The sequence below is a fragment of the Octopus bimaculoides genome, chromosome 2 (genome assembly GCF_046866305.1).
Source record: "Octopus bimaculoides isolate indiv1 chromosome 2, ASM4686630v1, whole genome shotgun sequence".
Classification (NCBI taxonomy): domain Eukaryota; kingdom Metazoa; phylum Mollusca; class Cephalopoda; order Octopoda; family Octopodidae; genus Octopus; species Octopus bimaculoides.
In genome coordinates, this window is record NC_142929.1 from 87,052,926 (window position 1) to 87,064,960 (window position 12,035).

Here is a 12,035-nt window from a genome sequence, read left to right on the forward strand (position 1 = left end):
TGTGGCTGTGATTCTGGAAATGAGGAGGAAACAAGGCTGATTGAATTTTGTGATGCTAATGACTTCTTGATCTGCAACACTAACTTCAGAAAACTCAGCCACTTAATCACCTATGAATTTAGTGCACACAAAAGCCAGATTGACAGCATTCTCACCAGAAAACAGGTTAGTTAGACGCTTATGAATGCAAAATCCTCTCCTACGGAAGACTGTTTTTTCCAACATAGGTTAGTTGTGACTTCCGACATACAGCTAGAGGGTTTCATAAATGTGAACCAATCTAGTAAAGGAAGACCTGGAAGTTTAGGGATCCTTCAAACAGTCAGAAATTTAATGGCCTACTAATAAAAGCATTTGATGAAAAGGAATTCCAGCCAGATTTAGGGTGATGTGGTGGTGGAACAGGGAAGTAGAGAGAGCAATAAAATGTGAAGTGGCAGTGTTGGAAGATTTGGAATAATAGGGACAGCAGAGAACTTTATCAGGTAGCTAGAAGACAGCTCTATTTAGCAAAGGGAGAGCTAGAAAAGAAGAGGTTTGCCAATGCTCTACACCACAAGGATCAAAGGTATGAGGTGTTCCAGTTTGCAAGGAACAAATTGAGATGTAGGGGAGTAATGTGTATGGAAGGTTGATGGCATGCTTGCTTCTAGTGATCCTGGAAAGGAGGCATGCAAGTATTATTATGAATGGTTTTTAAATGTGGAAAGTGTATGTGAGAAATCTTGGTCCAGGCATTCATGTTGATAGTAGTGTTATAAACTTATGAAAATGATGACTGAGATAATCCCTGGTCCATCAGGAATGACCCTTAAAATGCTTAAAATATCTGGCAGTGTAGGATAGACCTAGTCATTTTTATAGTTAATCAGGTTGTATAGGAAGGCATCATACCCAATAATTGGTGTAGCAGCATTATAGTCAACTGTTACAAGGGTAAAGGAGATTCCTCTCCTCAGAAAGAAGTAATTACAAAGGTATCAAATAACTGGACCAGGTTACAAAAGTCACTGAAAAACCCATAGGTCAGCTAACTAGAGAGTTAACCTAGATGAGATGCTGTTTAGTTTCATGCCAGAGAAGCACTACTAATATTCTTTCTGTAGTTCAGTAATTACAGAAGTATTTAGAAAAAATAAATCACCTTTTGCTAAGTACTCATCTGGTGGTTACTGTGAAAGCAAGAAGTAGATGAATATGATGCAAATGGATGAGGCCAGTTGTATTAAGAAGTACCAATCATTAAACATGGAAGAAACCTGTGGTAGATGTGGGACAAAGTGGTCTCTCGGAGTAGATGAAGGATTAGGATGAATGGTGATATACTGTGCTTGAGAAGAGCTGTCCATCTCAGCAGAAATGAAATTCCATCAAACCTTCCGTAACAACTCATCTTCTGACACCCACTCTTCCATCAATCTTCTCTGTTACCATATTTTCTGTACTTTTCCCTACACTGGACTGATAACCTCTGCATCCAACTCATTCCCTATCTCTAATCATCATCATCATCATTTAATGTCTGCCTGCCATGCTGGCATGGGTTGGACAGTTTGACAGGAGCCAGCCACTAACCACCCTGCAGAGTGCACTGAGTGCTTTTCATGTGGCACCAGCGCAGGTTAGGTCAGTTTTGGCATGGTTTTTACAGCTGGATCTCCTTCCAAATGACAACCACTTCACAGTGTGAACTGAATGCTTTTTATGTGGCGCCAGCACCAGAAGAGTCACCAAGTAACTTCAAGACAAAGAATTTTAAGAGGGGAGGAGGTGATCTTGTGTCAGATAATGAAAGGTTAGTGTGTGACAGACACACAAAAACAGGTTTCTTGCTAGAGAGGAGGTACATGGTTATCTGTCCAGAGAGAGAGAATAGGAAAGTGGGGTAACAAGAAAGAGGTCAGAAACAGGTGTGCTGATGTAAAAGAGATACTTGGTTACCTATCTAGATGGAAGAGCAAGGATGAAAGAGAGTGGGAGACAGTAAAAGTGCAAGGCAGAGCAGGAGAGAGAGGGTGGTGAAGTACCAGGGTATACTCACAAGGAACAGGGATCAGAGCATAGATAGGATGGTAAAGTAAGGAAGAGAGAGATAAATGTTGGCAGTTGCCAGGGCATGCCCTCGGTACGGGGGTCATGATACATGTGGCCAGGTATTGGCAAGAAGGCGTGAGTAGGGGGTGGGATTACAGTGATTAGTGAGAACGTGGATATAAAGTGGGAGGTGGGGAAGCAGTGATACAGTGAGCAGGGCAGTGAGGGCAAGGATGGGGAATGGGAGACAATCATAATGTATGAAGAGGAAATGTGAGAAAGAAAAAGATGCAGTTTAGAAGGGATGATGTAGTTTGGTTTCTTAGGGTAGGGTGTGTGAAAATTTTATTGTTACATGTGGGTGGGACATGCTTCTAGCACTCAGTTTTATTGATGTGGGTGGGTCTTCTCTAGAACCTCATATTGCCAGACATCTAGGTCCATTTTCATTTCCTTCATAAGCACTAACATCCTGAAATCAGCCCTCACCACTTCATCTGTCTTCCTTGGTCTCCCTTTTCTACAGGTACCATCCACTTTCAGTACCACTCTACATAGTTTGTACAGCTCTAACAATCTACCCCTCTACTCCTAGCTTCCTTAGAGACCACCAGATAACAGAGCGGGGAACTCTTTCAAAAGCTGTTTCCAGGTTGATGAAAGCTAAGTACAATGGTTTACTTTTGGTCAAATACTTTTCTTGCAACTGTCTCACTAGGAAGATTGCATCTGTGGTACTCCTCCCAGGAACAAAACCAAATTGCATCTCATCTAGTTTAATTTTATTCCAAATCACTTGAACTATAACTTTCTCTGTAACTTACATGACCTGGTCCAGCAGTTTCATACCTCTGTAGTTGTTTCTATCTAAGGCATCACCTTTATCCTTATAGCAGCTAGCTATAATACTACTTCACCAGTCATTGGGGATGATACCTTCCTGAATAACCTGATTAACTATATGAGTGACTAGGCTGTATCCCACACTGCCAGATATTTTAATCATTTTGGCAGTTATACCCAATGGTCCAGGGGCTTTCCCGGCCTTCATTTTCTTAATTGCCTTGTCTATTGTACTATCAACTCTGATGGCTGGTCCCTCAATTGGTTTGATATTTGAAAGACTCTCTCCTTCTCCCATATATTTTCCACATTTAATAACTTTTCATATTGACACTTCCACACATCTTTCTTCTCTAAGTCACTAAGTGCAAGCATACCCTTATCCATTCACACACATTTCTCACCCAGCACATCTCTGTTCTCTTTGATACACTGCTTTGCAATCCTGAACTCCTCCCACCTCTGATCTTCATGTTGTAAAACATTGGCAAACCTCTTACCTTCTGCTATTCATTTTGCTATGTAAATCTGTCATCTAGCTTTCCTTCTGGCTCCACTATTTTTCCAGTCTTTCCAGGCCAGTCTCTTTGCTTTTATAGCACTATCCACCTTCTCCACTCATGTTCTAGCTGGGACTTTGCACCAGCCAAGATTTGGTCAGTGCCCCCCCACCCTCCACCAGTAGATTGTCCTACAGGAACTTCCAATTGTCCTCTAAGCCAGGGGTTTTCAAACTGTGGTCCGCGGACCACAGGGGGTCCGCAAGGACAAGACGGGGTCTGTAGACAGCAAATACTTTTTATGGGCAATTTGATTTTATATGTTTTTTAATCGAAATCTTTTAATTGACAGTAAACCTATTTGTTAAATCCTGTTAAATAAATAAATGTAAAAATGTTATTTTAAGCAAATATTTATGTATAAATTTCATAAGCGTTTATAAGGGGGTCCCTAAGGTAAAGCCTGAAATATAAAGGGGTCCGCAAGTCAAAAAGTTTGAAAACCCTTGCTCTAAGCTATATGTCCCCACCTTCTCCTCTCTATCATCTGTCACACTATTTTCACTCAGTGTGCTTAACTATACATCCACCTCTTCTGTCTCATTCACATTGTACCTGGAACTTACATCTGATTCTTTCTCTCATTCTTTCTCCTTCTCACTTTCCAGATAGACAAGCCATCTATTCACATCTTCAGCAAAATAATCTGCTCCTCTCCTATCATAGGCTCTTATTCCTCTATTCTATACCCAGCTCAGTTGAGAGGACTTATCTTGCAGCTATTTGGCAACCTCACTGGTGCTGATGTCGTGTAAAAAGCACCCAGTACTCTGTTAAGTAGTTGGTATTAGGAAGAGCATCCAGCTATAGGAACCATACCAAACCAGGCAGAGCCCCCTGATTTGTCTGTCCTTATCAAGCCATTCAACCCATGCCAGTTTGGAGAAGAAAAGACATTAAATGATGATGATGTGACCTAATAGGAAAATGGAATTCCAAATGTTAAGGATTTTGAAAATAAGCAACCAGTATAAATTGTGAAACTGCAGCCAGCCAAAAACTGAGACAAAAGTGACTTCGAAATAAATGTTAAAATGATTATAAAATAAGTAAGTGATATAATGTTAGAAATGCTTTTGCTAATTTTTTTTTTTTTTACTGTTCTTTTAGACAAATCCACATGCAGTACCACTGGGTATCAATTCTAATCAAATGCTGCTAAATACAGAAAGTAAAGCAGAAGCTCCTAGTAATGGAGATATAAATGAAATCTTCTCAAAGACATCTCTTGCTATTGACACAAATGAGTAAGTATATTTTAATGGTTGTATGCTCAGTCAAGAAGGTGCTATTCTATTCACACTATGACCTTGACACTTGACTTTCACTGGTCTAATTTGCCAAGCTGTAAGCACCAGAAGAACTGTAAAATTAGACCAAATTAATGTTCTTTTTCTAATTTTTTTTTTTTGGTTTCAACTATTTAAAGCATAATTCTTCAGAAATTTTATTTTCTAAGTTATTTAATAAAGAGAGCAATAAAATTACCAATTGTTGCATATGGAAAAAGTTGAAATTAACTCTTCTAAGAAATGCATAATATATTAATTGAATTATTCTTCATATTTTAGTTGGATAAAGTGAGTAATTCTAAAGATATTTTTCAAAATAGGCTAAAAATGGTAATTCTATCTTGGTGTGATGAAAATTGTTGGTTGTAAACATAGAATGCATTATCAGGAGTAAACCAAATGCATTCCTTGAAGATAATGACTTGCTCTCTGACACCTAGCTTGGCTTCCACTCAGGAAGAAGCTGCCTTACATAGCTTTTGCAACATTATGACTGAGTGTTGAAACACTAATGAATTGCTCAAACTTAGATGTGATATGTCTTGATTTTGCAAACGTCTTCGATAAGGTTGACCATAGGATGATATGCTGTGAGCTACGGAGACTCAGCATAGTGAGAAAACTGAGTGAATGGTTACATGACAGTTTCACCATGGAAAAACACACTTTTTGCTTGATAATTTCATGTTAAAATATATTTTTTCCATGGAAAATTATATATCATTTAAAAGTTCTGGATGTCAGCTTTCTTTTCACATAGTTTTGATCAAAATCTGATACATATCATGCCAGCTTCCTCAATCACTATAGTATTTCCACCAATTTTCAAAGTTTGATATAAAAATTGATGGAGTAGGTCAAATAATTGTTATGAAATATAAAAGTGAAAATCTTATCATTAAGTTCCACATAGAAAAAAAGATATTTTCTTTAAGACTTTTATATCATAAGATAGAAAAATTTCTCATGAATTGAATATGGTCATTGCCAAATCTGGCCACAATATGGTGAAAAAATGCAAAATTAGTAAAGAGGGTGGTATACTGACACTGCTCATCAAACTGATGTATTCCCATGTGACAAGAGGTCAAACAACATCAATCCAAGGCTTCAAGTATAGAGTTTGAGCCAGAATTTCAAGAAATGGACTAATTACTAAGTAAACACATTTCTATGAAAAATGCACTGAATTGAGCTACATAAGTTTTCTAGAGCCCATAATTAGCATGAAATCGTCATATTGAGAATGCTGTTTATTCCCTCTTGCTGTTTTAACAATGTGTGGAGAGTAACATCCAAATTTTACCTAGTGGATATTCTTCGGAGAAATGGGTGGATAAGGTAATCGAGGTCGTTAGAGTAAGTGACAGAGTACTTAAGATTAGACTAGTGCTTCATCATAGATTAGCTACTGTCATCTCAGCCTATGCACCTCAACCGGGGCTACCAGATGGTCTGAAAGACCAATTCTATGACACCCTCTTGCAAACTACCTCGTCGATGAGTGACAGGGACCTTCTCTTTGTGGCTGGAGACTTCAATGGTCATGTCGGACGTCGTGCTGGAGGCTTCCATAGCATACATGGAGGCTATGGCTTCGGTTCCCGCAACGAGGAGGGAACCAGACTGCTGGAGTTCTGTGATGCAACTGATCTTATGGTCTGCAATACCAACTTCAGGAAACCTGCCAGTCACCTAGTCACCTACCGCTCCGGCAGACACTCTAGCCAAATCGACTACATCCTCGCCAGAAATAGGGAAAGAGGGCGGCTTATAAATGCCAAAACCTACCCTGGCGAAGAATGTACCCCACAACATAGATTAGTAGTTAGCGACTTTGGGATCAAGGCAAAATGGGTGCCCAGAATTAGACCGGCTTGGAGGAGAAGGGTGTGGAAGCTTAAAGACCCTGCAAATGGACAGAGACTTAGAGACAAGTTACTTGAAGCATTTAACGAAATAGAAGGGGATATAGCATCATACAACGTGGAAGACAATTGGAGATTTCTGCGGGACAACCTGTTGAAAGCCACCGACCAGATTTGTGGGTGGTGTAAGGTCCCCTCTCGACCCAGAGTAACGAGGTGGTGGAACAAGGAGGTAGACAGGGCTATTAGACAAAAGAAACAGGCTTGGAAGGACTAGAAGAACGGTGGTAGCAGGGAATTGTACCAATGTGCCAGAAGGGAGGCTAGGCGACAGGTTTATTTAGCCAGAGGGGAAGCAGATAAGAAAAGATTTGCCAATGTTCTGCGCCGTGAGGACCAAAGACTCGAGGTATTTCGTGTTGCAAGACAGTGTAGGAGAGAAAATAGTGATGTTGTAGGAGAGAAATGTGTTCGCATGGATGATGGTACGCTTGCACTAAATGAGGATGCAAAGAAAGAGGTCTGGAGATGCCACTACGATAGATTGCTTAATAAAGAGAATGAATGGGAGGAAGAGAGCCTGCCATATGTCGACCCAATAGAGGGACCAGCTATACGAGTTGATAGTACCAGGGTAGATAAAGCAATTAAGAGTATGAAGACCGGGAAAGCCCCCGGCCCATCAGGAATCACTGCAGAGATGCTCAAAATATCTGGCAGTGTTGGCTATAGCCTAGTCACCCGTATTACGAACCAGGTGATACACGAAGGAGTCATACCCAATGACTGGTGTAGCAGCATCATAGTCAACTGCTACAAAGGTAAAGGTGACGCTTTAGATACAAATAATTACAGAGGCATCAAGCGGTTAGATCAGGTTATGAAAGTTACAGAGAGGGTCATAGCCCAACTAATTAGGGAGCGAATCAATTTAGATGAGATGCAGTTTGGGTTCGTGCCAGGTAAAAGCACTACTGATGCCTTATTTCTAGTGAGACAGCTGCAGGAGAAATACCTAGCCAAGGATAAACCTCTGTACCTGGCTTTCGTTGACATGGAGAAAGCCTTTGATAGGGTCCCCCGATCCCTTATCTGGTGGTCAATAAGGAAACTTGGGATAGAAGAATGGTTAGTGAGAGCTGTGCGAGCCATGTACAGAGATGCTGCCAGTAAGGTGAGGGTTGGAAATGAGTACAGCAATGAATTCCGGGTAGAGGTAGGGGTCCACCAAGGTTCTGTCCTCAGCCCCCTCTTATTTATCATAGTCCTCCAGGCAATCACAGAGGTGTTCAAGACAAGTTGCCCCTGGGAGCTCCTCTATGCTGATGACCTTGCCCTAATTGCGGAGTCACTATCAGAACTAGAGAAGTTTCAGGTGTGGAAGCAAGGTCTAGAATTGAAGGGCCTTAGAGTCAACCTAGCTAAAACCAAAATCCTGATAAGTAGGAAGGTAGATAAAACACAAACCCCTTCACGTAGATGGCCCTGCTCAGTATGTAGAAAAGGAGTAGGTAGTAACTCTATAAGATGTACGCGGTGCAAGCTATGGACACATAAGAGGTGCAGCAACATCAAAGGCAGGTTAACTAGGAAGTTAGTTTTTGTTTGTGGCAGATGTTCAGGTGCAATAAAGACTGTAAACAAACAGGAAACAACTTCTATCTCATTCCAGGGTGAAAAACTAGAGGTAGTCGATAGCTTCCGCTATCTGGGCGACCAAGTTAGTAGTGGGGGTGGGTGCGCTGAAAGTGTAGCTGCTAGAATAAGAATAGCCTGGGCAAAGTTTAGAGAGCTCTTAACCCTGCTGGCGACAAAGGGACTCTCACTCAGAGTAAAAGGCAGACTGTATGACGCATGCGTACAAACAGCCATGCTACATGGCAGTGAAACATGGGCTGTAACTGCTGAGGACATACGTAAGCTCGCAAGGAATGAAGCCAGTATGGATGTGTAATGTCAATGTGAATACCCGTCAGAGTGTAAGTATCTTGAGAGAAAAGCTGAACATTAGAAGCATCAGTTGTGGTGTGCAAGAGAGACGATTGCGCTGGTATGGACATGTGGTGAGAATGGATGAGGATAGCTGCGTGAAAAAGTGCCACACCCTAACAGTTGAGGGAACCCGTGGAAGAGGTAGGCCCAGGAAGACCTGGGCTGAGGTGGTGAGGCAAGACCTTCGTACATTGGGCCTCACCGAGGCGATGACTACTGACCGAGACCTTTGGAAATGTACTGTGCGTGAGAAGACCCGGCAAGCCAAGTAAGATTGTTGCCAGTGCCCCTGGACTGGTTCTTGTGCGGGTGGCATATGAGATGCACCATTTTGAGTGTGGCCCTTGCCAGTACCGCCTGACTGGCTCCCGTAGGATTTTCGAGCGAGATCGTTGCCAGTGACCCTGGACTGGCTTGTGCTGGTGGCACATAAAAGACACCATTTCGAGCATGTCCGTTTTTGTGCGGGTGACACGTAAAAGCACCCATTACACTCTCTGAGTGGTTGGCGTTAGGAAGGGCATCCAGCTGTAGAAACTCTGCCAAATTAGATTGGAGCCTGGTGTTGCCATCCGGTTTCACCAGTCCTCAGTCAAATCGTCCAACCCATGCTAGCATGGAAAGCGGACGTTAAACGATGATGATGATGATGATGATGTAAATTTCGTTTTTCTTTGGGAAATGTTGATAAAATTTTGTCAATAAAAATTAAGTTGCACAATAAATATTATTCTGTAGACTACTAAAGTCTGATGTAATGTTGAATACAGTTGGATAATTTGTGTTAGTGCTTACATATTCATTGTTTTTTTTTTCTGCACTCTCTACTGTTTACTGTAAGTTACAAATGCTTTTATTGCTTTTAATTTATGCTATTAACCCTTTTGATACCAACCTGGCTGAAACTGCTTCTGGCTCTGTAGTACAAATGTCTCGTTTTCAAAAGTTCTGAATTAAAATCTTCCACCAAACCTTAGTCACAATTTATGTTCCTAACCCTAGCTTAATGATAACTAAGTTATTTTGCTAAATTCTTTGTTATATTTAAAACTAGCTGAATGACCCAGCATTGCCCGGGTTACTGCTGTTCTTATTCAGATTAGTAAACAATGACTATAAAGATATATTCTTATAATTATTTCAAAATATCTATATTCTATTAAAAATATCCAAATTGTAATGATGATAGAATTTCGAACTGAAAATCTGTCAATGTTGAAGCACCTTAGGGTGAACAATATTTTGTGTAATTTTTTGTTGGTGTTGAAATGAATAAATTGTTGCTGCTTCCAAGTCATGAGCAAGCAACATAGAGCTGGCTATGGGAGAAGCATGTAGTAGAGAGATCAAGTCCAACTACCTTGAGGGATTGACCCTGAAATTTTTTAATTGAAATACCAAAACTTAGTTTGACTGGGAACTGAAGCATCTTAAATTCAAATGAAACATCTGTAGGTATGAAAGGAATTTTTGAAATAAAGATGTTTTCTCCTTTGTGACTACCTGTTATGATTGTTGCCTGTAGGACATGGGGTTTCATGGAAGTAACAATTAGGTTCCATTACACAGGTGAGATGGGTCAAGATTCGTAAGCAACATAATGGGAGCATCCAGTTTTAGCGTCAAGTTATGTGGTGGCATCCCAGTGGGTTTAAGTATGTTCAGAAATTCAACAGGGTATTGAACAATCTGATCTTGATTGACTGTTGTCAGTTAATCAAAAAGTCATTTCTGTTGTATCTGTTAACTTTTGAAGAAGTTCATGATTGAGTTTATCAACCATTTCATTATTTGGAGCCAGTATAACTCTTTCACATAGCCAGTTTACATCAGTGTAATTGACAGATAAATTAGGAAATACTTTATCCATAACATCATTAAGAGAAAGTATCATTTGACTGCATGTAATTTCATGTAGCTGAAGTCTTGAGTTGAATGTTAATATCCCATTACCAATCATAAGAAGCTCGTATGATCACCTTGTAGAATTACTCTCATGTTGCTTGTAAGATGAAGTTTTTTCACGTCTCCAAAAGTACAATTTTTGTAAGCATGTATTGACCTCATCAACTTTTGATCCTTTGGGGATAACTGGGAACATTTGATGAAAATCTCCTGCAAGAACTGTTACTCCTCCCATGAGTGTGCTATTGTTTTTTATGTCTTGTAGGCTTCGGTCAAGTACCTCTAGAGCTCAATGATGAGACATAGTGCACTCATCTCAAACAATGAGGCAAGTTTGTTGGAGAACTGTTGCCATTGCAGAGTTTTTGTAAATGTTGCACATTTGAGATTCTTTCATTGCAAGGTTTAGAGAGAGCTTGAACATGGAATGAGCAGTTCTTCCTCCAATACCAGAAGATGCAACACTAGAAGAAGGTTAGATTTTATTTCCTCCCATTTAGGATTACAGATGAAAGTGACAAAAGGATCTGGTTTTTCATATGTTCTGTGTTCTTGTGTTTGCTCATGCATATATTGAGGACCACCTGTGAATGATGATGGCAGAATTATAAGTTGCCCTATGTTTTCAATATCACCATCTGTCCTCAGAGCATCTTGGTGATGAACATAATTTTTAGCCCTTAACTTTTTTTGATTGTTACAAATGTAGAAGAGATGTTCACTCAACTTCAGCATACATATCAACCAGATATTTCTGAAATAGATCATGATACATGTGTAATTGATTTGACTGTTCTAGTTTTAACATCAGTTGGTAAGAATAGAAGTCATTTGATGATACCTTTTTGTTTGTAATTGGCTCTCGTGTTGCAGGTTCAATCAATGGAATATTGAAATGATACCCATCTTGTCCATTCTAAAAAAGAAGAGGATATTGGAGAGCATCATAAGCAGGATGAGCCTCTGAAACACATTTAAGGTTGTTATCTCAAGCATGAATGAGAATATCATGATTTTCATGGGGATCACCTACCATAAGGATGGCTACTTCATTCGATGTGGGTTCATTAAAATGCCTTTTACTATGGTTTACTATAGACATAATAAATGCAGAAACACACTCATACTCACAGGCACATACATACTCACACATGTATATGTATGTGCAAATGTGTGTGTGTTTAATTGTCTGAGGCCTAATGTATAAAAATTATCACACATACAGTCGCACACAAATACAGTCTGACATACATACTCATTTGTGTCAATAGCAAGAGATGTTTTGAGAAGATTTCATTTATACATTATATACATTCACATATAGTAACTTGAAGGACAAAGATCCTTTGAGAAGGGGTAGCCTTGTGCCAGGTGATGACAAGCTAGAGTATGACATAAGGATAGAAACAGGTGTCTTGCTGTAGAGGAGATACATGATTATCCAGTCAGGAGAGAGAGAGAGAGAGAGAGAGATCAAGGATGAGAGAGATCAAGGATGAGAGAAAGAGTAGGTGTGAGTGAGAGTGCAAGACACAGTGGTA

At 40.1% G+C, this 12,035-nt stretch overlaps 1 protein-coding gene across 1 annotated transcript in view; it reads left to right on the forward strand.

The window, feature by feature from the left end:
• The window catches only part of LOC106880691 (uncharacterized), a 186,883-nt gene that overhangs the window by 23,780 nt on the left and 151,068 nt on the right, over positions 1-12,035 (forward strand). Inside the window, exon 2 of the mRNA XM_014930761.3 lies at positions 4,548-4,684. Within this exon, the coding sequence (XP_014786247.3) occupies positions 4,548-4,684 (137 nt within the window). The remainder of the gene's footprint in view (positions 1-4,547; positions 4,685-12,035) is intronic.